This window comes from Ruditapes philippinarum, unplaced genomic scaffold (assembly GCF_026571515.1).
Source record: "Ruditapes philippinarum isolate M1 unplaced genomic scaffold, ASM2657151v2 ctg1759_1_1_1_1, whole genome shotgun sequence".
Classification (NCBI taxonomy): Eukaryota; Metazoa; Mollusca; class Bivalvia; order Venerida; family Veneridae; genus Ruditapes; species Ruditapes philippinarum.
Window position 1 is genome coordinate 94099 of NW_026856458.1, and position 26750 is coordinate 120848.

The 26750-nt window shown below is 29.4% G+C and overlaps 1 protein-coding gene across 2 annotated transcripts in view; it reads right to left on the bottom strand.

Annotated features, from left to right (window-relative positions):
• The window catches only part of LOC132746614 (tyrosine-protein kinase transmembrane receptor Ror-like), a 201778-nt gene that overhangs the window by 82266 nt on the left and 92762 nt on the right, over positions 1-26750 (bottom strand). The window contains exon 1 of one of the 2 annotated variants that reach the window (XM_060735822.1): positions 22710-22855. The exons of the other annotated variant lie outside the window; for it this stretch is intronic. Coding sequence (XP_060591805.1) covers positions 22710-22812 — 103 coding nt within the window. The 5' untranslated portion in view covers positions 22813-22855. Of the gene's footprint in view, positions 1-22709; positions 22856-26750 lie in introns of those variants that run through there. 2 annotated transcript variants of the gene reach the window in all.

A 26750-nucleotide genomic window follows, 5' to 3' on the forward strand; every position in this document is an offset into this window, starting at 1 on the left:
TACAAAAAGTAATGTTTCGTCATATCATTCGAACCCAAAAGTACAAGGTTTACTGAAAATTGTGTAATTGCTTAGTAAAATAGAATACTCATGACTCAATTTTCTAACTTTCTAATTTAAGACGATTGTAATCATATTCTTATATTATTTTACCATCATGTCTAGACATCACTATTTAAGTTTTTACGTTGCATGAACGCTTTCATGCTGGGTAAAATAATAAGTTCTTTGTACTTTAGGACAATAAAAGAATACTTTGCCATTGTCTTAAACAACAACTACACTTTCAGGACAATTTAGATAAGAAATAAAATTCCCTTCAAAAGGTACAACTCTTGATAAGTGTCAATAAATCGTATTGTTCAACATTTATATGACAGTATGCCACTTCTTCAACTGCCAAAAATCATCACAAACATTAATATTTTCTCGGTTTATGTTGATATATCTATTACGTTAAACGGTTAAGTTTGTTCTATTACTTACACTTTGTGAAATTCCCCTGCAAAATATCAATTAGTAATTCACTTATATCAATTATTTGCTTTTAATAAATGGTGATTAAATTGTAAATTTTTTATTAAAATTATTCTTTGATATAGATATGATAACTTTTCTTTAAAGATTTCAGTAGCATGAATTAATGCTTCAAGCAATCATAAAATAAGTTATATGGTAATGCAATTATTAAAATAAACCATTATTAATCTTATGCTATTTTTACTTACTTTGATGGTGCTTGTATTTTGACATTTTCCTTCTCTTTCGTCCCAATAAAATAATACCCGTAATTGTTAGTTGATGAACTATTCGCAAATACCACAGTTTTGTTTTTCACAAGAAAATTTGTCTGTGCTATATTACAATTTCATATAAGCTTAAAGTTCTCATTTTATTTGTTCTTTCTGTTCCCAAGTATAAGATAAAAGCAAATAAAACGAATTATTGCGGGTTTCAATAAAATGTTTTCCAATCCCAGGAGTTGACGGGGTTTTAACAGGTAATGTATCTATTTTAAATATGCATCCATGGCAACGGGCAGAAAACCGTTGGATTTCAAGGCGCAAGTAACATTTTCGCAGCAAACCCATAAGGATAAATGAGTTGTGTTCGACATATATTTGATTAGAGATCACACAATTTGAAAACATGCTGTTTCTAGCGAAAAAAATGCCATTCCTTTGATGCACATAAAACAGATATATTGAACTAATATATAACATTTTTTTTGTCTTCAAAGACTATGCCGATCACAGAAATAACAATATAATAGATTTCTACTCGTTATGCATGTAACGCATGATATACCTTTGAATTGTATTGAACAGTTATATATCACAAGTCATCATAAGTGTATGGGTAGTATTAGTCATTTGAAAATTTTAAATAATTATATACTGTTGCAACGTCATTTAAATAACTAATATAAACAAAGACACATACAAGATACAGTCTTCTGGTAGAATTATCTCTTAGCTTTGTTATTAAAAAGGCGCAATGCGAACGTAAATTGTGCAAGGTATTATACAGCATTTGTCAAAACTGGTGCCAACATGATGTCAAAGTATGCTGAGTAAAACATAACATGATGGGGTCACTCGTGAAGTCATTTACTAGATAATCATAGCTATCGAATATTATACATGAATTAATAATACACTAAAATACAATATGGCAAAAAACTCTTTAAGTCATCAGCCATATACTCTCCCTGTACGATTATATACTTGGAAACCGTAATATTTACTTTATTTGTTGAATATAGTTTACATTAATTAATATTAATACAATATGACAAATAACCTGTGAAGTCAATAACCATATAATATCCGTAAGTCATTTCTACCTGTACGATTATATACTTTGAGGACGTAGTTTATATTTACTTTTTTGAATATAGATAAGTTACATTAGTAAATAATAAAACATGGCAAATAAATCGTGAAGTCATTAACCATATAATATCTGTTAGTCATTTGTACGTGTATGATTATACAGTTGGATAACGTATTATTTGCTTCATTTGTGTGAAATGATGCAGACAAATGTAGAATCTGAATTATTCTTGTTCATGATTTCAGTGAAGGCTTATCGAGACGTGATTTAAATATTGAGACATTAAACAAAGGATTGAGACAGCAGATAAGGACAAATGTAGGATTAAAGAGGGTCATCAACATTTTAATCTTAGACATAGTGCTAATGATATTGCCATTTAATAATATAGAAGGATTATTCTGGTGAAACATGATATTTTAAAACAATGATCCTCTTTGATGTTATTTATGATAGAATAAATACATCTCGCTTAAATAAGTGGGCTCCAAAAGGTTTTTAAGGATGACCACAGCAACGAAGAAATCAGTGACAATGGCGACGTAGCAAACATATAACCTCGACTTGGTATTCGAAGCGGAAAAGCTAAAATTAATAATTATTTAAGTAAATTAAATTGTTTTGAATAAATATTCATGATGCTATGCATTGATGTCATAAAAATATCTAGGCAATTTATTCTGATTTTACCAGCAATTTTATTTAGCTCCTTGAGTAAATACGATATGGGTAACTGTGATTAATATTTCCAGTATAAACACAAGCATATTTCATAATTAAATTTGAACAAGTATATTATTGTTACAAGTACAAAATCGACAAAAAGTAAACATAAAAGAGAAATCGCTACAATTAAAATGATCACCAATACTTTTATATTTTTAACAGACATATTAAAAGCAGAACATAATCGTTTGGATGAAAAATGACCCCCACCTCCCGCTTTGAACTGCCTTTAAGTTTATGGATTATTATTTTATTGAATTTAAAAACAAAACAAAAACACACAATTATAGTTATAACCAAAGTGACAACATGTCATCCATAAAATAGTAAAAACTGAAAATAACCTGACATTTTGCAATTATTATATATTTAATGTCAAATTTACTATGAAAAAATGATCAAAAAATCACATAACCCAAAGAAATTTCCAACAATATTTTTCATAATCTATCGGTAAAACTTTATTCTTTACATTTAAAAGAGTGGGATAGCTTTTGTATGATATAAATATTTTTTTTAATTATTTTATACATATTTTACATTATCAATTATATGTGAATCACCATAAAATAGTCAAATGAATGTTTTGAAGTACATTACAATTTTAACTCGAATTGACGGCGAAAAAATGCGCAAAATATCACCTAAATAAGATCTTATAAGAAGCAATTTTCCCTATGATAATATGCGTTTCTTTACAATACAGTCCCTTATTTTTAGAATACTTGTATATTAATATACCATTTACGATGTTTCCTCTCCTTGCATGACTGTTACTAATGACAATTTGGAATGTTTCTTGAGGCCATTTCCTGTTTTCTAACATAATTTCCTGAATGCATTCCTGTTAAATGTTCTTCATATGGACATTGAGCAATGTTCAAATTACGAAGCAAAATCATGAAGAAGGAGATGAAATTGTATGTTTCAGGCTAAGTTTATTCTAAGCTGTTTAATCAATTATTGTAATTGTATTTATTTTCTAGCATTTATGTTCAAAGTCATAAATATTTATTTGTCAGACAAAAATATATAAAGGCACATAATGCTTCAGAAAAACAAAGCATTTTTTTGTCAAATAATATCACAAATGTGTTTTACTCATGTTTTAATAATAGAATTAGAGCATGAAAGGTGTTTGAAACTTATCAAAATAGCGCTGAACATGCAGTAATGTGTCATTAAGGTAGACCATGGGTAATGGGCACTATAAGGAACTGTAAAATTGACAACATAGGACAGTTATATACCTTAAATGTCACCTACAATTTATCATACAAGTACCACTTGTGAATGATGTACCTTGCTTAATATACTAGTATTATCCTTTTATATTGATTATTCCGGTATATAATATAATATACAATATTAATTATAAAAAGAAATACTTGTATATGATGCACTTTTTTATAATGATTGTCCGATAGTAAAATTTAGTGTTTTTGCTTGTAGCTACAATTAATCATAAAAGTACTTCTTTTGTATATATTTATCTCTTTTAATTCGCGTGTCTCTTTTTGGGTTATTTTTACAAGATTTAAACTCTATTTTCCGTACACTTCATAGTTGATGCCAATTTATTTTGACTTCATTTGAATAGGTTTCCATCCTCAAGTGTTCCTGCATTTAAATGCCTTATTCAGAGATGGTGTGAAAATGTCATTTGTCTGAAAAGTACAAATAAAACCCTCCAATATCAAGTTCCAAAACATTACTCGTTATGGCGAAGACATTTAACAGATGATGTTTTTTGATAATATTTTTTAAAAGCAATTTTAAAAAGAAATTTGTTAATGAACATGTGCTTATAACAACATTCTAGCCTATCCCATTTCTGTGGGCGTTTTTTACATTTCAAATGGATAAAATGTTAATAAATAAAAGCTTGAAATTGTCAGGATCAGAAAAGGCATTATCATGTTCCTTGTTTGTGTTTTTATTGCAAGTGGAGAATGATTTGTTTGCATCATAAGATATGTATATTTGTTGATGATTGCAGTGCAAATGTTATTACATCTTTTGTCACAATTTTTGCATCTGTGTCATATGTCTCGTTATATCACGCTATGTGTGCTCTTCTGAACATTAATACAAATGTAATGGTAGTATATTACTTTTTGTCATTGTAATTTAAGTTCGTCCCATGAAATTAATAAAGTCGTAAAGGATTGTCAATCGTGAAGGTATAGATCAAAGAAGTTATAGATACACCTGTAGATAAATGTGATATACCATGCAGTGTTTAATTTACAATACGAGTCTTTTGACCTCATTGGATATAACACAAAGGGATGATATAATATAAATATTTCACATGACGTATAGGTCAATATTTACACTAATGTTTGATGTTGTATATCTTGTGCGGGGAGTGGTATAAACATATATTGTTTTGATTGAAATTTGCTGCAGATTTAAGCATTTTATAAATAACATGAATTTGTATTAAATCCGCATCGTATAGATACGAGTTAAGTCTTCACGGAGAAAACAGTTACCTAAGAAGGTTTCTTGACTATTTTGTACATTATATATAATACATTATATATATTCAAAATTTTCAAAAACATATTAAAAGAGTATCATGAGAACTTAACATGTATGGATTCACCTCTTATATATATTTTATGCACTTAAATTCTATGACATAATTCAAACCTCCGAAGAACTAAAACATTTATTTTACTCTTACTGTCTTATGGTTTGAAAACATTTTAAAAGCAACACATTCAACTTTTGTTGCAAATATTATATATTTTTTATGCACTGAATATAAACTCTGATATATAAATACAATTATGAAAAATAAAACAAAATGAATTTTTATAAGTGTAATATATAGTTTAATCATACTTTATTTATAGTATTCACATAAATTAAAAAAATAACGGGTTGGCGAAATAATAAAAAGCAAGTAAAAGTGTTGATTTTTTATATAACAATAGCGGTCGCCTTCCCGTTATATTAAAGTATATTGAGTTATAATTATAATTGATTAAGAATGTAAACGTTCATTTTAACCTTCACCGACATTCTTTTCGCAATACATGAATAAAGTGTACCTGAAACTGAACCTTTGTAATATCATAAAATCCATTAAAATGTAATCTGAAGATTTAGCCAATAGAATATAAATAGTTTATATTAATACAACGATTAATAACATTGGTTTTAATAGGTCGATGCTTTTCTGGTGGCGCCTTATGTTATCTTACTCTGTATATATTATAGACATAAGGATTTGAGCTTAAACCATCCTCGAATCCCTTTTGGCATTAACTTAGGGTTTTAATTCAAATAAAAAAATGATTATAGAGATATATGCTATAACATAACACACAATGTCAGTGTTGGTGTGTTGAAAAAAAAAATGATATTTATTCTTTTTTTCATAGACAAACCATGAATAATTTCTTATAAGATGTTTTTATCTTTCTTTTTGTTAAAACAAGGACCATATTATGTAATAAATGTATCATTATTGGGGCAATTGTACCTTTTGGTGTGATAAAATTTTTTCATCCCCACTTTGTTGTTCTTTGTTTTGTTTTTTTCTGTTTGTTTTTTAATCTTACCTTAAATTAAAATTAACATCTCAATCATTCAATACAATTTAAAGAACAGATTGTAACATATTTTCTGAATTTTAACCCTTTTTTTGCAAGAAGTTAAATGTTTTTTTTTCAAGTCATTAAACCTTAATTCTTTTGCCTTGTCAAATGTCTAACATTTAAACTACATGCTGTATTAACATATTTTAACTATAAATGAATGTGACACCAGATTACTGTCACACAGCATCATCTGACATGTATATTATTAGTTATAAAGACTGTTGACACGTTATATGGCTCTATATTACCGGTTGTTCATAAATATAACCCGAGTGGGTAGGCGAATGTTATATTGCTAACAGCCTTTTATATAGGGTCATATGACCTGTCAACAATCTTTATAACGAATTTATAATACAGCAAGCATCATTTTGTGGATAAAAAGTAAGATTTTTTCATGAATCGACAGTAGCCATGCTTTATTTAGTTTACAAAATGATTGTTTGAATTATGAAAAAAAAAACTTTCCAAATGCATATATACTGTTGATCAGTTAAAACCGTACATAAAATAAAAGCATATTATTTTGTTCACGATCATATTATTCTTATAACGTACAATGTTCATATGATTGTGTTAGTTATAACAGCGTCTTTCTATAACACAACCCTTTCGATAATTTTCCACGCGCTAATGGAAGCAATACGAATTAAATGTTTATATATTGTATAAAATTTTGTATTAGATAGTTTAATTGTTCTGTAAAAAACTAAAGAAAGCTGATACGTCTGATATTTCGTGAAGATATATCCATTCAAAATTAAACTCTAAATCAACTTTAAAAAACTGAAACAATTTATATATAATTATCTAAATTAAAATACAAAACTGGTATCACTAAATGTGAAGGTTTTGTTCAGAGGTGATTTATTTTACTGGTTTTTAATCATTTGCTATTCCATAACACTATGTAAGTAATGTTTGAATTAGAAATTTTTATGTTCAAATATGTTAGCAATATTATTTAGTTAAAGCAGAACAAAGCAGGCATTTTATTAGAATAATACATTAAAAAGATCCTCTTAATACATAAACATCATTGATAAACATGACACATATCTAGAACATATTGCAAAGGTAAATCATATACACTTAGATATATATTTAATATTTAATACATAAAACAAAGATAGTACGTTGATAAGTACTGTAGCATTAGATTATCAGATCAATAAATGAATTTAGAATTATAAATGTTTATGTTATATATTTGCAGATTTTTTTTAGAAATGGTTTTATTTTATTTGAAGAACTAAGTCAATCTAAATTTAAACACAGACATAATAAAATCGTTTAATAAATCTATTTGAAAATAACAATGACATAAATAAAAAGTGGAATTTATCTTCAATATCTATAATGTTACAAAATAAAGAAAATCTTTTGTTTCATAGTAAATATGAACATATGACATATTAAGTATTAGACTATATGTACATCGTGGTTAGAACATAATCTAAACTATTTTGATCACTCCTTGAAATTTGTTTCAGAATCCTTTTTTACGGATGTGAGAAAGAAGTTAAAAAAAATCTAACATAAAATTGATTCCAGTCGTAAAATGGTATCTATATCTTAAAGGGTATTAACATCTTAAGAATGTTCAAAAGCACTTAATCAAGTTAAACATAAAAGCTATCCAAATGGAATCCATTTGCATTCCATAATATATCTTTAATATACTTTCAGTTAAAATCATCATACTGCGAAAAAATACTTCTATATTTTCAAAAAATATGATGTTGAAAGCTATCATCCATAATTGAAACTTGATTTAGTTCCGCCCATTGTTTTCTCGTTTAGGGCACACGCTTTTTAATTTGGGGACTATACGCCTCTTTTCATGGAATGGCACAGAAGTGTCACATTGAAGGTTCCATGATAACCGCCGTATGAACACATCTGCGGATGTTTAGGGATTCAAAAATTTACTATTTATCGTTTAAATGTTGAATTCTGCTTAAGCCGGTGCTAGGGGGCGTGGACGGTAACTTGCACTTTCCAGTACCGTCCATGAACAGGCTCAATCAAACCGAGCCTTCAACATTTTCAATTTTGCCGTGTTGGGCTTTCTTTAGGGATTCTGTATTTATCTATTTTGTGGTCAGTAAAACACGGTTTTGGCGCGTAAAACAAATTGTTAAATAACGAAAAGCGGCTTTGTAACACAAAGTGTATATCAACATGCGTATCAACATCGGAACAGTTTTGGCAAATGTACTGAAATGCTTCCATCTTTGAACATCTGCAAGTCATACTCTGTTGAAAACACATCAGCGAGTGGCAGCAATTAAGTGAATGTTTATTCTACTGATAAAAGATTGTATGTCGTGTGAAAAAGAAGTATATAATGGAATGTTTTAACTATGTTTTCTCTGTCCATTTTTTCAATGTCTCCAGCTCCATAATAAGCTACACAATATCATGATATTTCACTATATCCACCGCCACATTTATATTAACAGAAAGTCCAAGATGCAGACAATGACTTGTGCGTGTGCAAAGAGGATGTAGTTTCAGTATATGTCGTAAAGAGTGTACCGTATGGATATGCACCGTTTTTAAGACGAATTGCAAAACATCGAAGCTATACGCTTATTACATGGATAAAGTATTTTTCATTCGCATATTTTTTGGATAAAATTCCGTTTTTCAAAACTTACAAATTAATTGAAGCAATTTCATATTTTTTTCAATTTGACAATACATTTTTTAAAAATGTTTTCTTTCAAATTAATTTTATTCAAAATTTTACTCACGTTTTTTCTTTTTATTCATCCTTTATCATTCTAGGTTAAAAGAAAACTGTTTATAATCCAACACTAATTTTCGTCGGCATCATTTCGGCTGAACTTTCAGCCTTATATAAATCATACATTTGATTCATGTCACAACCGCTGCAGAACGTTTCCTTGTTTAAAACGAGTTTAAAAGGCCATGAATTTTATTTAACAACCATCCAAATCGTTATTGTCTGTAACCCATATGCCTGTTACACCATTTATTTCAAACAAGATTTAATTTCCGAATAAAAGTCATTATATTTACAAATTTTGTTACAAAATAGCTACTAATTAACAAGGTATATTTGACAAAGTACATAATATATATGATTAAAAAAAATTTAAATATAGCTACATGTATAGCTACAAAGTAAATTTTGAAATACACAGACAATATATGATTAAAAACAAAGAAAATAGCCATAAGACTTTGAAAGTGACTTTATGATTCACAAGGTAGTTATATTATTCAATTATTTGGAAAATAGCTACAAGATTTAAAAAAAAAGTATTTTTATGACTCTCGAAGTAGCTATATGATGTTAAGATTTAAAATATCTACATAATCAACAAAGTATTTAAAGATTAGACACAAAGCTACATGATTTACAAAGTAACTTTGTGATTTACAAAGAAGCTTTATGATTTAAAGATTTAACAAATAACTTCATGCCTTACAAAGTAACCTTATGATTCTTAAAGTAGCTATATAATTTTAAGATTAAAACTATGTACTGATTGTATTTTTGTTTCAGCGTTTTCCACCCTCTTTATATTTATAGTTTCAAATAATGTCTACAAGTAAAGACTATAGATGGTAATTACATGTAAAACATATAATATGAAAAAATAAAAACGTACGAGTAGTTTGATGGAATATAAGAGATTTTATGATAAGATAATCAAATATAATTTTTAGAAAAAAAAAAAAAAATAAAAATAATAATAATAATAATAATAATAATAATAATAATGATAACTATTATGATAATGAGAAAAATGATGATGATCATTATCATCATCATAAATAGATAAATAAATAAATTAATTAATTAATTAATCAATTGATAAATTAATTAATAAATAAATTAATTAATTAATTAACAATTAAATAACTAATAATAACAGAGAACCGTTGAAGTTTCTTTATTCCGAATACAATTCCAAATCAGACTCAAAATGTTCGTATAAAAATATAACATTAACTTTTTTTAAGAGTATCTGCATTTTTAAAATCATTTCCTAATGAATTAGTAGGCAAAATAATCAAGTATGTTTCTTAAATTTTAACGGACGTGCTCTTGTTACACTTACTATAACCATGTTATAAATGTAATAATATGTTTATTACTGTATGCACGTTCATAATAAGACCATTATTGTATTATTACGGTTAATTAAAATTCGCTACATTAATGACTAATTAACAGTTTGACCTGACATTTTCAGTTTATCAAATAACATTGTGTTGATTGTTATTTGGCGTACTTACAAAAATTAGGCTAGTTTAATTTTAGATACATTTTTATTTTGTTTGGGTTTTACGTCGCAGCAGCATTATAAAGGTCATATGGCTAATTTCAAGGTTTACTGAAGTAAGGCCAAAGGTGTCCCACAATGCATTATATCAGGCACAAATAAGCATGAACGTATAAGTACAAGAGAAAGCAGGCTGGATACCTTCCTTTTATGACAGAATCCAAAGTCTGGAAATAAAGTGATCCCTCGGAAGCACTCATCACAACAAAATAACAAAGTGCAGACTCGGTTTGATTGAGTCTGTCCATGAGGGATATAGTACTTGATGGGATTCGAGCCCAAATCAGTAAGTGGAAAATGGTCGGAAGGCAACGACTTTAACTATGGATTTTAGATATCAAATAAATGTCGATATTAAATTATTTCAGCTAATTAATGACAAACAATTCAGATTTTACAGGTCTCTATAAATCGCAAGACAGGGTATAGTGATTCCGTTTATATTCAGTAACTGTGATGTATCATTCAGAAATATTTTTTAAAATAATTTCTATTTTACTTTTTTAAAACATTCAAATAGTCACTATTTTATTCTAATAACAGTCAAATAAACAGTGTACAGAAATAAACAAACAATACGAAACAGGAAAAAAAGTACAAATGATACGATTTGAATTTAATAGCGACATCATGGTTACTTTCTAATTTAGTTAAATTATCATTAAAATGTATTATGCCTTAAAATGGTGAAAAAATGCTTCCTTAGAATTCTGACAAGATTATTCACCAAGGTATATTAATTCATCTTTCCTTAAATATTTTGTAACAGCGATTTCTATAGGGACTGTTTTATTACTATTTGGTTAAATATTAATGAATTTTGTCGACAATATTACATTTACTTACAAAACAAAAATAAAAAAGTTCTAGAAGTGGAATGAAAAGTAATACTTTAAAATCAAACAACATCGTAAATCAAAACTTATTAGGGGTACTTTTTAAATGAGCATGTTAAAGATTAACACTAGTTGATGCAATTTAAATTCCATGCCCCCTAACACCGTCATTTAAATAAATAATAATTGTAATTTACATATAGAGCTATGCACCTGTATATCTAATGGAGGCAAAATTACCACAATTTTTCCATCTTAAATGTTACAATGCTTTTCATGAACAAGCTCAATAAACTTATAAAACCCGAATCTTCGTTGATGTCAATGGCTTATGCTAAAATTTTTTAATGTGTTCGGCATTATCTCGGCGGCAGATCCACATTGTCAGTTAACATAGATAACAACCTACGTATACCAATTTCGCCGCAAGTGACTGACTACAAATCCTATACGATTTCTGAATCAGCAGTGAGAAGGAAATGACCATTGTATACAATATCCGAGTCGCGTTGCCACGAAAAAATAACGCCTTGCCTTGTCAAACCAGCGACCCCTGCATTACTAATCCGATGGCTTCCAGTATTTTAGTTTGAAGTACTCCTGGGCTCCTTGCCGCTGGTTCTTGTTGCTGGGTCGTGTGTGGGTTGCGTTCGTTGGACGCCGCCTTTCCTTGTCGATCTTCTTTTATCAGGTTTTTCTACTGAACTAAGCGGGCGTACGTTGATAGATCATTTTTATGCATGGGAATTATACGTTGGACGACAAGTAATTTTATAAGAACATATAATCATATCATTTATATTTCTAGCAATGCCATCAAATATCTAAGCTTCAATCAGGTCAATGTACAGTTAATCTAGGCTAAAGATACTGATACTATAAATTGGCTTTCATTTATGGATGGAAGTTTGAAATGATTAGTTCTACATTAATTCTACTTAGACTTGTACAATAACAATGCATTACATTAAATATACAAATTGGATAATACAGATCTCATCAGCATATATATATATATATATCTTATAAAACCTATTAAACCTAATCAATTTTAATATATATATTTGTTCTGCTCAAAGGTTGTATTACATGTTTAAATTGAATTTACTTCACTACAGTATTGGAACAGTACCTAGAAAGCAAAATCACAACACAGAAAAAGTTTTTGTCTCCGAATCTTACATTTTTCATTCAATATCGTATCCTTATCGGTGAGACATCTTAGATTGTATTTCGGCGGATGAAGGAAAAGACGAGATTTTTTTATTTAATCATTTAAGCGCATTGTCAGTTATATACCGGAATACGGTATCCGGTGTAAGTGCTGCAACACTATTCTTTTTTTCAGACTCTCGTAACAAAATTTTACATTTCGGCGGGTTTGGATTTTTTTACTTGTTTTGTTTCTAATAAATTTCCAGAATCTTTTTTTAAGATAATTCAAAACAGTTTTTAACCATATCAAACAAACAGCTATATAAATGGGAAAATAATGTTAATTGGAATCTTAAAGGTTGCCAAACATGTAAATATTAAGAGCTTTGCATGCTTAGTTTCTTGAGGGCAGTCGTTTATGCAGCCGAGAGCACAGGCTTTGGAAAAATACTCCATTCAAACATGAAAATGGTATTTCAGTTAAAAATGTTTAAGCTTTGTGTTAATATGAAGGTAACAACGACATTCTGCCTGTTTTCAAAATTTATCATTAATACACAAACACGTGAAAAAATTAATCTTATACAATAGTTATCACGAATATACTGCATGTAAACCTTATTTTATTTTTCAAATGTTATACATATTATGTAAAAATTGCAATTTGTTGCACTAAAAACAGTCAAGTCAAGTCAAGTCAGAACTATACCCCCCCCCCCCCCCCCCCCTCTCCAAAAAATAAAATAATAATAATCTTTCTTTATTTCTTTCTTTTTTCGTTCTTCTTTTTCAATATTTAAAATACTATGGCGCTATCTAAGATTGTTAGGAACATATGAGCATTTAAAAGTATTCTTTCTTTCCTGTCTTTCCTTCTTTCCTTCTTTCTTTCTTTCTTTTTTCTTTCTTTCTTTCTTTTTTTCTTTCTTTTTTCTTTCTTTCTTTCTTTTTTTCTTTCTTTGTTTCTTTCTTTCTTTCTTTCTTTCTTTCTTTCTTCTTAATCAATATTTAAATCCTATGGCGCTATCTAAGATTGTTAGGAACATATGAGCATTTAATAGTATTCTTTCTTTCTGTCCTTCCTTCCTTCTTTCTTTCATTCTTTCTTTTTTCTTTCTTTCTTTCTTTGTTTCTTTCTGTCTTTCTTTCTTTCTTTCTTTCTTTTTTTCTTTCTTCTTAATCAATATTTAAAATCCTATCGCGCTATCTAAGATTGTTAGGAACATATGAGCATTTAATAGTATTCTTTCTTTCTGTCCTTCTTTCCTTCTTTCTTTCATTCTTTCTTTCTTTCTTTCTTTTTTTCTTTCTTTCATGTATCCATTCTCCATTTTTACCTTTAAAATCGTTTTACTAGCTATTTTTATCTATAGACACAAAAAGTACTATTTCTGTAATTTTATTTTATTTCCATTACGCGTCAATCAACTGTCTTGTTAATTTACACTCAAATAGAGACTAAATTCATTAAAAACCATTTGCATTCCTTCTCAGCAGGAGGAAAGCACAAATTGTCTTCTAGAAGCTATTGTCCGACAACGGAAATGCATGAGGCTACACCAAATTTACAGTGAAGAAAAATTCATAATTGCAAGGACATGATTCTAAAGATTTTTTTTTATAGAATGCAACACGTTCATGTTTTATTTTATCATGTTACTGCACGCAAAGGCACTTAAATGTTTCTCATTTTTAAAAGTGAAAGCGAGAAGTTTTTATTTCATTTCTTCAAAATAATTGCTTCATTCAAACTTTTGTTTCAACAATATTGTTTTCTAGTTCAAAATTAAAATCACAACAACCACACACTAATACAACAACAAAATAAACAACATACCGTATTAAATTATACTGGGAAATAATACGTGTCATCAATGACGCGAACAGCTATTCAATTAAAGTACCTCTTTGTCATTTTCAATTCTTGGTCAACACACCCAGAAAAAAATCAGAAAAAATTAGTGTATTTTAATGAGGAGGAGAAAATTAAACTAATGAACATGATAAGTTAATTTAAGGATTCGGCTTCAATTTAGTAAAGTAAAGATTCTATCGAGAGTAACGGAGAAAAAAAGAAAGTAATTGAAAACCGAAGGTACAATTTTATTTATTGTAACGTCAATGAACTTCAAGTATTTGACCTTAAAAATGATTATATTCAGAGACATATTATGCGAGGCCAAAGGAACAAGAGTAAGGTAAGTGGTCATGGCCCCAAACCCCTTGGATTTTTTTAATTTTTGCAATTTTTTCTTATAAATGAGACACACTTTAGTTAAGTTTTTTAAGGGAAAATCACCTAAATTAGTTTTTCAATAAACCCAAAATTTTGTTTTCTGACTTAACCCCCTTTTTGGGGGTATGCATCCCCCTTTTTCTAGAAAAAAATATGATCCCTCCTTAAAGGCACGGAATGTCTCTGACACAAATATATCTTTCTTTTTGTTGAAACGGCAAACATAGATTTAAAACGATTAAAAAGTGGGCTTCAGAGCATCTTATATGTTAATCACCCATGATTTATGGAAACAAATAAAAGCTATGTAGGATCGTTTTAATTATCTCATGCCCATACTACTAATAATCATTATTATAGTAATGATACTTTTACGGAATAAATTATGTTTCCGTAAATTTTTGTAAATAAACATAAAAAAAAGTATTTTTTACTTTTTTGTTCTAAGAATGACATATATTTCGATTCAAATGTCATTACTTTTCTAAAAATGTAAAAAGTTACTGAATGGCATATCTTTCGATTCAAATGTCATTTCTTCTCTAAACATGTAAAAACTTACTCCATTTATAATAAGTACAAATTTGAAAAAAAAACAACTTTTGTTTGCACATTTATACTCTCAATCTAATCAATGTTTTAAAGCAATTTATTGTTTTTAATCTTCATATCATTATATGTTATAATGACAAAGAAGTTCTTATGATTATTTCCGATCCACCCTGGACAATAGTCCGATAAGGCACTAGTAGATACGTTTGAATGGTCCCATATATTTGAAACTAATTGCAAAAGTATTGCTATAATTAACTGATAATGAATTTTTACTGATCATATTTTGACATGTTTGTTCATTTTGTTCCTTTGGTTTAAATTTTGCACAATTTTTACTTAATGTGCCGTCGGTCAGTCTAAGAATAACGGTCATTTTCTAATTTAAAAAAAAAGAAACAAAAAAAGAAAAACACGATGCGCATGTGTTAGTTTTATACTCAAAATTTTGTATTCATTGTTTTTTCTTCTTTTTTTTCAGAAGTTGTCTTAAAATTATTTCAATTAAATAATTATATTCGAAGAACGATGCAGTTACATCGATAAAAATATTTTTAAAACTTTAAAGCAGTAGGGAATGAAAAATATTTTAGTTTACTCAATTGTTCATACAATTAACATAAGAATAATACCGTCATGTTAAACATGTATTTCATATTAGAACATGTATATCCGGAAATGAAGATAAACAATTAGTTAAAAAACTGAGCCTACATGTACTAATGCTTACGTGTAATTGAGAAATGCGCAAATATCCCAATGTTAAGATTTACAATGAGAAAAAAAAGTAAGCATGTCTTACGGTATGTTAAAGCTATTAAAACAATAACATTGAAATATAAACTCGAAAATTAATTCTAAAATGACCAGTATTACATAAAAGCATTTGAATTTGCATAAACTGTGTCGAAAGACTTGCTAAAAATCAGTTTAACCAATTATAAAAAAACATACAGCCCTTTGATTATTAACAATCTATAAAAATAACGCCAATTAACGCCATCAGCACATATGTTTTTAATATGATTTGTAAGGAATTTAATAATCTTAAGTAAGTCTGAAATTCCGTTTTTTTCTTTCATTTGTAACATAAAATTTCCAGTATGAAACTCACACATTACCAGTACAAACATTTACTTACCTAAATAATCAGCGTCAAATCCGTAAAGAGATGCATTGCTTTCTTTAATCACAGGAGATCCTTTTTCTCCAAGTTTGATATTTTTCAAAATTAGTTTATTCATTTCTACCACGATTTACGCCTTTGGTAAAAAAATAAAATGCACTTTTTTAATTTTCCTTGAAAGTTAATATCTTAAATACAATTTGTTTTAATATATCGAGTAAAAATTAGTAACGTTATAAAAATCTAAATTAAAGAATGTTTAAATCCGTGATGAAAGCACGTTGATGTTAGGACAAATTGATATAAATATCCAAGTTTTGAACTTAAAATAAGCACATATAATAAAACTTTGATAGTTATCATTAGGTGGTTATTTTTAAATATTCTTACTCTTCAGTAGCATTATACTATCTGAATGTATCTTTGTAACTATTTTACTCCTGTAAAGATGTCAGTTTGTAAGAATTAACAAATTTCAGACATCACATGTAGCGATGCATTAAAATAAATCAACTACATCACAACATTCTTGAAATTTCCTTCGCTTAATGTTTTGAAACAAACCCATTAAATTCAATATTAAGTAACATCTGCAATCAAATCAAGCAGAAACAGAATTTCTAATATGAACTACAATTCCAGGAAATTGAATCAAGTTCGCATGGCCATTTCATGCTTTGCTGTACCAACAAGAATACTTTCAAATGACTCCTTAATCTCAGAAAAAAATCAACAGCTCGTGTTTTCCAATAAGTAAACATCTGCTAACGTTTCGGCACAAGAGAGAAATCATTTCACTGCTTAAACGTCAGTGTCGATAACAGCTACTTTAATGAATAGTATCAAGGCGAGAACGAAAGGATTAATAAACTTTAAATCGTTTTACTAGAATTGATTACAAGTATTCTGGATGCAGGTAAACATGTCCATCAAGATATAAATCGTGTTGATACGTTCATATCGACCATTGCCTAAAGGTTTCATCGGAAAGAATTTAAATGTTACCGATACCTTTCAAGAAGAAATAAGAAAAATAACACAACATAGTCAATCTTTGGTAAAAGTTGTAACTATAAGTAACGAAATAATTACCAACGTTCTACGGATAGTTTGTTAAGATAACTTAAATATTCGATAATATGTTGTTTTAAGTTTATTATACAACTTTTGTAGATATTTTACTTGCATAGTTTGTATTATTGGTTAATTTCAAATGAGGATATATTAGTCTTTGCTAATCCACGTTTTTTCGTTGGTACATATGAACTATCATTATATTATTGAGCAATATTTCACATTCATAATGTTTTTTCCACAAACGCGTAACATGTGATTCTTATTTCAAAAGTAAAAGCATTTGGTTAAAAATATAATCGTCATTAAAAACTTATCTTAATAGGTGGTTGTCGGGATTTTTCCTTCGTCGTAACTGTTTTAGAAAACGAAAAACAACTTACTTCAAAACGGAATAATGTCAAACTTTGCTATGGTAATAACAAGTAACAGAAATTCATAATTCTTCAATAGATTTGTTTTCTTTTGTTGTAATTTAATAAAAAAATTGCTTTTTAGCGTAAAATTCTGAGACGAAGTTCTATCTTTTACGTTATGGTTTGGATTTTTTATTCATTGTATTTTAAAATGATGCAATTTGAAAGAAGATTGAGCCTTTCATGGACGGTACTTAAGTTCGAGCTACCGTCCACACCCCTTTAAGCAGAATTCAAGTTTTAGCTACACATGGTAAATTTTGAATTTAGAAACAGACCTTATCTAATGTCGCGTGTCTTGAAATAACGTTTTATAACTAATTGTCGAATAAAAGAAAATCAAGTTTCCCCTCGAAATTGTAATTAAAAAAATATGCATACAATCAACTGGATTTCTGTTAATATTAGAAAGCATTAACATTGAATTAACTTGAATTCACTTCCCACAATAAAACCAGATTCTTATACATTCTACAAACGTTATTATTTTTCATAGAAATATTACAGTTTTTACTTGATTTCAGTAGACAAGATAATTCTGTATTGATTTGTTCAAAACAAAACATAAAGCCTTAACATTTTACATCGTCAAAATATAATTATATTTGATCTTCATCTAAAAGAAAACTAATTGAAAACATGAGAAAAACATATTAAACATACTATTTGCTTTTATGTTTCATACTCATTATGCTTAGCTAGTATTTGCTAATTTCAATGTATCTTAAACAAGAATAACATAGTTATTTTGAGGTATTCAATGCAATAGCGTAGCAACACTTGTATTTGACTTTGGCCCTATAATTAATTAAGCTTAAAATGTTTTCATCATTTTCGAATGTGCCTTTATAACTATCAGATACAAAGCGTTTATTTACATTTATTATAGATATGTATAATGAATTCGACATTTTTTTCTGAAATAACCATGATGTTTGTTTATGATTTTACTAAGAGCGAGAGTTATTATTCGCTTTTAGTCTGTCGACTGCAACGAATTCTATCAATGTAGACAGTGCAAACACGGATCAGGTGGACGGTACATGCAGTCGATGATCTATTTGGTTTGCTAGTTTTGAATTTCTTTCTTACAATATATGAACGATGTTGTCCATATTGAAAGATAAAGATGTTCGTTAAATATTTATAGCGTGATAAGGGTAAATTTCGTGCGTAAATATATGAACATGTTCATTTAATACTTAATCCGGTGCTAGGAGGCTTGGGCAGTATCTTGCACATACCAGTACCGTCGATGAACACGCTCAATCAATCCGAGCCTGCAACAATTACACTCTTGCTGTGTTGAACTTAAACAAATGATTCTTTCTTTTTTTTCTCCTAGTATATTTGTCAGACGCATATCCTGTCTATAAATAAAAAATAAAATCTATGTTCAAATGTGTCACCATCATAATATCAAATCTAAACCATCCTTAAGCACTTTCTATTTGAAGTGAGAGAATTTAATGAAACTTATTTGGAAGTTTCAATTTAAGATATCGCTCACGGGAAAATTTCTTTTATCTCGAAATTGATAACATGTGCAGAAGATAGGTTCAGGAAAACAGGTGAACTAGGGATATGCATATTATAATAGTTAGTTTTTTTTGACAGTGTACAGACTATACTTCACTTCATGGTATATTGTAATTATTACTGTTCAAATCGTCTGGTTAGTCGAGATCAGTGATCCAATTAAAGTTGTCATATTTAAGCATTTAATGTCGATTTAGCCGGTACTAGATGGCGCGGGAAGCGTTTATATTTACTTTCATGAAAAGATTCAATTCAACTAAATGTAGGATTTTCAACTTTTTGTTTTCGTTTTCCTGGAAGATTGCCCTTTTTCAAAAATTATATTAAACTAAAGTTAATAAGACTAGACATATATAAATACCCTATATTTTGTAGTACAACAATAGTAGAGAGTTACATACTTCTTAATAATACAGCAGACAAATGACATTCCTCACAACTAAGAACTGTACGAAATCCCATTTAATATGCTCTAGCCGTCGGGAACAATTTGCGTGTTTCACGAAAAAGTTCATGATATCTATTACGAAAGACAAGTTGAAGACAAAGTGACAGAATATCGCTTGCGTACAAGACACATTTTCTTCGAGCTTTGTTTGATCTTTAATTGAAAACAAATATAAGAAAATGTCAACAACTTAGTTAAACAAAAGTGCAACTGTTGCAGGCTCGATTTCATTGAGTCTGTTCTTGGAGGGGAATGGAAAGTGCAAGTTACTGTCCACGGTCCCTAGCACCTGCTTAAGCAGAATTTAACATTTAAAACAGGTTCTACTCGGGAAATAGTCAAATCTTATTTCGTTGACACAAAAGTATTTATTGGAAGTGAATGGAAAGCTTTTAAAAAATGTTCATCATCTTTTTATAAATCAGGCTATAATGAGATTGTAAATGTTGAAAAAATTTCTTCACGACTAATCAATAAAACAAATATTTTCATGAATTTCATTCATAAAAAAATTGTTTTATTGATTTTTGTGTTGACGAAATTTAATCCTAAGACAGAGCAATTTAATTAAGTTGTTGCATCGAAATTTTGAAAAGTTACAAGAAATATCAATGCACGTTCGATTTTGGCACCACGATTGTATAATTTATAGTTTTAATCTGATTTCTATGCGGGAAACTTTGAAAAGAATCATATAAAGATAATATAAAACTGTCTTTAATATGGTAACAGTCCTTCCAATCACTCTTAAAAAGCGCATTACAAGATGTCACTATCATACATCAAGAAAGTACAAACAGTGTTATAATTTATATAATTCAAGAACACAAGAGCTTAGCTACAAAACAGATCTAATTAAGATTATCAATCATTTTGTAATGAGCTTATTAAGTTATTATTTATGTTATTGTCATTTTTAGATCATATTTATTTCCTTCAGTGTAAACATCAGAAATATAGGATTCTGAAAGGACATTAAACGGTTAATCTTGCCCACAGTTAGAAGACATTGGCTTTCATTAACATTATGAATATCAGACACGGTGGAGTCTGTAAATGATTGAAAACTAACAAGCAATTGACCTACCTTCTGGTAGATAGCGCATTTGCATAATTTCACATAAATGTTGAAATATACTTACGATTGTGGATTTATCTTTTTATCATACTATAATGAGACACGTGGAAATGTATGAGATAAATAAATATGTTCTTTATATTATTTTTAGAGTTTTAAGTTTAATTCGGTTAAGATGTAGAATAATTTAGAACACGTGGCTATTTCTAGCAAACCTATATTTATACGTCAGGGCTGCGTTTCATGGAGAGTCCTAAGTCTTAAGTTTGTCTTAAGTCAAAAATTGTGACAATTTTGCGTTTCAAAGAAAGTCTTAAAAAAGGTCCTAACTTATGACTCCTATATTTATGACCAAAAACAGTCCTAAGTCTAGGAGTGTTGTAAAGGTATCTTAAGATTGTCCTAAGTCAAAACCACTCCAAAATCAAACAACTTTTTGTTGAATTTTGTTTTGAAAACTATCTAGAATGATAAATAATGGTCTAACTAAGAAAATGAATCCGAACACCAATATCTTTAATTCAGTCATTAACGCTGTAAAGACGTTTAAAGAGTTGTTTACATGACGTCACAATTAAGCGCCAAATATCGCGTGCAAAACAAGACGCATCTATAATATTACTGCGCGATGTACAATTGCAGTTGCGTAGCAAGCAAGGGGGTTCGTAAACATTTTTTACTATGAAATTAAATAAAACGGTTATTTTATCGTTTTTCGTGAAATATGGTATATATTTTCACTCAACATGATAAGAGGGAAATACATTACTTTTTATACTTGCTATAATCAATTACATAGTAAATCAAATCCAGGATTATGCGCGTGCCATTGTATTTTGTAATTTTTTTCAGGAGAGCAAATTGGTCATAAGTCTTAAGTTTAAGACAAAAGATAGGACAGTTACTTGAAACGGTCTTAAGTGCAAAAACTTTTTCTCCTAAAGTTGGTCATAAGTCCTAGGATTTGGGATTAACTTAAGACTCTCCATGAAACGCAGCCCAGACATATAACATATCTTTCAACTTGAATAGTGCGTAAAAGATGTTTTTGTTTCTGTACAATTTGTACATAAAAAGCGGAGCACAACCTCAAATGCTGATTTTTTTTAAATTCAAAATGAATGAATGATGAATTCTACTTAAGACGGGACTATTGTGCGTTGGCAGTAGATAGGGACATACTGATCATGAACAGGCTCAACCAAACCAAGCCTGCAAGATATATATTTTTTGCCTTTATCGGCATTGCTCGGTCGCATTTTTATCCACGGTGACATTGTTGTTTTTTCTTCAGATATATAATATTAAGAAAAAAAGTAGTTATCAAAACTTGAAAAAAGAATATGATGTAAATTCTCAATACTGCGCTGGTCGCAATGTCTGATAAATCAATCTAACAGATTTGATGAAGATATTATATCAATCTCTATTTTTTGGAATTATAGATGACATCTCAGCAGGACATTTGAAATAAAATAATATGGAAAAAGCAGTATAAACAACTCAATTTACTTACATGGCTTAGATTTGTTATACATTTTCCAAATATAAAATTTGAGCATGATATATTTTTAAACTGTTTTGACACCATTGTCCTTTACAGGTTGATGCATAATCATAACAATCTTTCCTGTTTCGGCGTCATATGACATTAACTGTGTTGCTACGCCGAAAATCAAGCAAAACAAACAAACAAAAACTGGTGTTTTAGCAAGCAAGTGTAATTTCGCAAAGACATACTAGTAACTTACCAAAGTTATCTGCATCAAAATCATAAACTGATGAATTATTATCCACTACCTTAGGAGATCCTATTCTCCCAAGATTTATGTTTTTCAAAATAAGTTTATTCATTTTTATTATGTTCACTCACTCCTTTGTTCTTATGTTGGGGTATACATCTTAAAATGTTCATGTGATACGTTTATATCATTTTAAAAATGTATTTATAATTACAAATTTAAATCCATTACACTAGTTATGAATTAAGAAACATCCTTAACAAATCTAGATCCACGAGTGTTGCAGGTTTGTTGACTTCGGTAGTGAGACGTAAATATCCAACTTTTATATAAATATAAACACATATAATAAGTCTGTTATTTAGGGATAATTTTGTTTAAATTTAAATCCCCAAAATTAAAACTTGTAAATATCGCCAAATTAAGCAGCAAAGTTTCCGATTATTTTGAATGATTTAACATGATAGCGTATATAACAAAGACTCAAAAATATATTAAATTAATCGGCAACCGTCTCTCTCTTATCGCATGTCTTTAAACTACCGTTAACAAACGAACGCATTACGTGCACAACCTAAGCTTATCAAATGAAACTAAAACAGTATTTCAAAAAGAACGAAAGTTCCTAGAAACAACTCTGTCTAATATAAGGAAGGCCATTTAATGCTTTGTAAGACTGGCAAGAATATGGTTCTTCCTAAACCTCGGATATTCTCTCGCCAGCTCGTGTTTTCCAATAAGTAAACATCTGCTTAACATTTCGACACATGAGCGGGAAAACCTTTCGATGTATCAAAACAAGTGTCCATTACATCTCGTTTTATGAATAATACCCAGAAAAGCAGGATTAATAAGTAATGAATATATTATTGTATTTACTTTTCTTTATACACGATATTAAGTGGCGGCGTGCCCGAGTGGTTAACGCGTCGGACTAGTAGTTTAAGGATTGAAAGTCACCTGGGTTAAAACCCCGTCAAGGGCAAGCCGTAGTTTCCGCGAGCTACATTCATTGCGTAGTACAGGTTGGTCCCAGAAACGGATTCGAGAGTGTTTCCAACTAAATTGAACTAAAATAAATAAGTATAAACTATTCACGATTTTCAATAAACTTAAGATAAATTAATATTTGTTAAACATACAGGAAATACATCTTTTGTACAATGAATGTTTATGCAAAGGATAAACTTTTTACTTATTACAGTGAACGTTAAAAAATTGGACATTATTTCAATATGTTAATACTTAAATTATGATAAGGTACATATTCGACGCAATTTACATACATGGTTCAAGTTTGTTACACGTTTTCCAAATATAAAATTGTTCGCTTGATATATTTCTTTTCATTTCATTCAATGTCGCAGACTTCATTTAATCCCATGCGCGCGCAACTAATTTGACTGATAAGAAATTGATACAAGTATTTCGGCTCTTTCATCTTTATCAATCTATCTATTTATATGCAAATATATACTTTTTTCTAATGAATACTTATTAGATGAATGAAACAAATAAGTTAATAATGAATGCTTTTAGATTGGTAACCTCAATCACGTATTCTGAAATTTGATATATGAGCCGCGTCACGACAAAACCAAGATAGTGCGTTTGCGACCAGCATCCGCGCAGTCTGATCAGGATCCATGCTGTTGGCTTATCAACACTATTACAAGTGGAGAAACTGACAGCGAGCAGCATGGATCCTGATCAGACTGCGCGGTTGCGCAGGCTGGTCTTGATCCATGCTGGTCGCAAACCCATTATGTTGGTTTTGTCGTGACACGGCTCATATATACTTAACTGATAAAATAGTCTACGGCGCCGCTCAAAAAGGTAAAATAATTTGCTGGGTAATTATAGGTATTATTGGCTGTACGCTTTAATGACAGAGCATTTAAATTGAAACGCTGTGTTTTCTAAATATAACAAAACATAAATAGTTTCACAAATGATTCTAGACCTTTTGAAACTGATCGCACAGAATATAAAATGACTTTATTGCTTTGAAATTTCCATTTTATTTAGTTCTGCCCATTGTTTTCTTGGCCGTACACACTAATGACAGTGCACGAAAATTTAAACATTGCTTTTTCTTAATATAATAAAACATCAAAGTTTCTAAACTGATTCTCAACCTTTTGAAACTGATAGCTCAGAATATAAAATAACTTTATGGCGTAGGAAATCCATTTCCTTTAGTTCCGCCCATTGTTTTCTTGTTCAAAACTTAGGCTTTCTTTTACTTATGAAACCATATGCCACTTTTCATGGAATGGCACGACAGTGTAACATTAAATGTTCAATGATATTCGCCGCGTGTTAAAATGTTGAGTTTTGCTTAAGCCGGTGCTAGCGGGCGTGGGCGGTAAATTGCACTTGCCAGTACCGTTCATGAACAAGCTCCATCAAATCTAGCCTGTAACATTTACAATTTTGTCGTTTTGGGCGTTCAGTTTTTCACATTTTACAATTTTCATTTCTTCTAGGGCATTTGTCTTATTTTGTGTAAGTAACGTAAAATCTGTTTAACATCATGCTAACTACGACATGATAAACGCTACTTAATATGGCGGTTTAACATAAAGGGGTGAAGCGCAAACGTTAGTTTGTCAAAATTTTATAAAGTTTTATTTTCGGGGAAAACAAAAAAAAAGAAAAGAAAGAAAATAAAAAACCCAAATCATCAACGTAAGCTATTTTTTTTCACATCGAAAACACACTTAATTTTTTTTTAAAAATTTAATACGCACATCACGTAAAAAACATTAAGGTATGATAAATTAAAGATATTTCTTTGGTTTTTAATACTGAATATTAAATTTTTATGAAAATTACTGTGAAAAATAAAAAAATTTCTGCTAACGTGCAGACAATTTTCTATTCGGGGGGAAATTTTGATTCCAAAAATTCTTTCATTACGCAAACCCCTTTCCCTATCTTTTAATAGAAAGCAAATAATAAACAATTTACGAAAAAGGATTGGATTTCTTGGGTTTTAAAAATTTTCTTTGAATCACAATATCTTGAGGTCAAGTCATTTATCGTCTTAATTAGTAATTCATGATATTAAGCTTTTTTTGGTACATGAGCACCTTTTTCTGATTATTTGGGATAATTGTTTAAAGCATTTTTAAATGTCAAAAATTGAGTACTACTCAAGCCGTGTCAAGGATGCGTAAGGGATGTTGCATGTTTTCATTATTCATCATTTACAGTCTCATCAAACCGAATATGCATTATTCAGGGGTTTTTGTGTGTGTTTGATGCTTCCGAAGGGGTCACTCTTTCTAGCAAAATATACCGGGAGCTAGATTTGAGAGACATTGTCGATACTTTTTAGATGGACAGTTTGCTCCAATGGCCAAATAATGAGCAATTTCGCTTGCGTTTTATTCTGTTTGAAACAAAAAAAGGCAATTCTCTATGATTGTAAAAAAAGAATGTTCAACTTGGTAAATTAATTAATTTTATGTGAAATTTTGCATTCAATAAAACTGAAATAACAATTGTGATAAATCAAAAGCTAGCTAATAGATGAAACTGGATGTTTCAGCATAATTAAGATTTAATTGCTGACAATTAAATGATTGATAAAAAACACGATGCTTCACGCCACATCAGGTGATAATTTATTTAAAGCATCTGGCATTGCTGCCGATTAGAAATTAAGTTTTCACATTGTTGACTTTACTGCAATTAATTTTTAACAAACTGTCGGTATATGAGCCGTGCTATGACAAAGCCAACATAATGGGTTTGCGACCAGCATGGATCCTGATCAGACTGCGCGGAGGCTGGTCTGGATCCATACTGATCGCAAACCCATTATGTTGCTTTTGTCGTGACTCGGCTCATATTATTTCTTAAATATATGTGGTTCTACAGCAAACAGAAATAAACACTATAAGAACATTGTCAGCTATCCGATAATAACATATTAAATTTTATTTATTTCATGCAAAATCACTGATATTAATTTAAAGTGTCGTATCTATTTTCAACTATTGTAATACCACCCGATATCGTATCTTTATAATACAGTGCAAC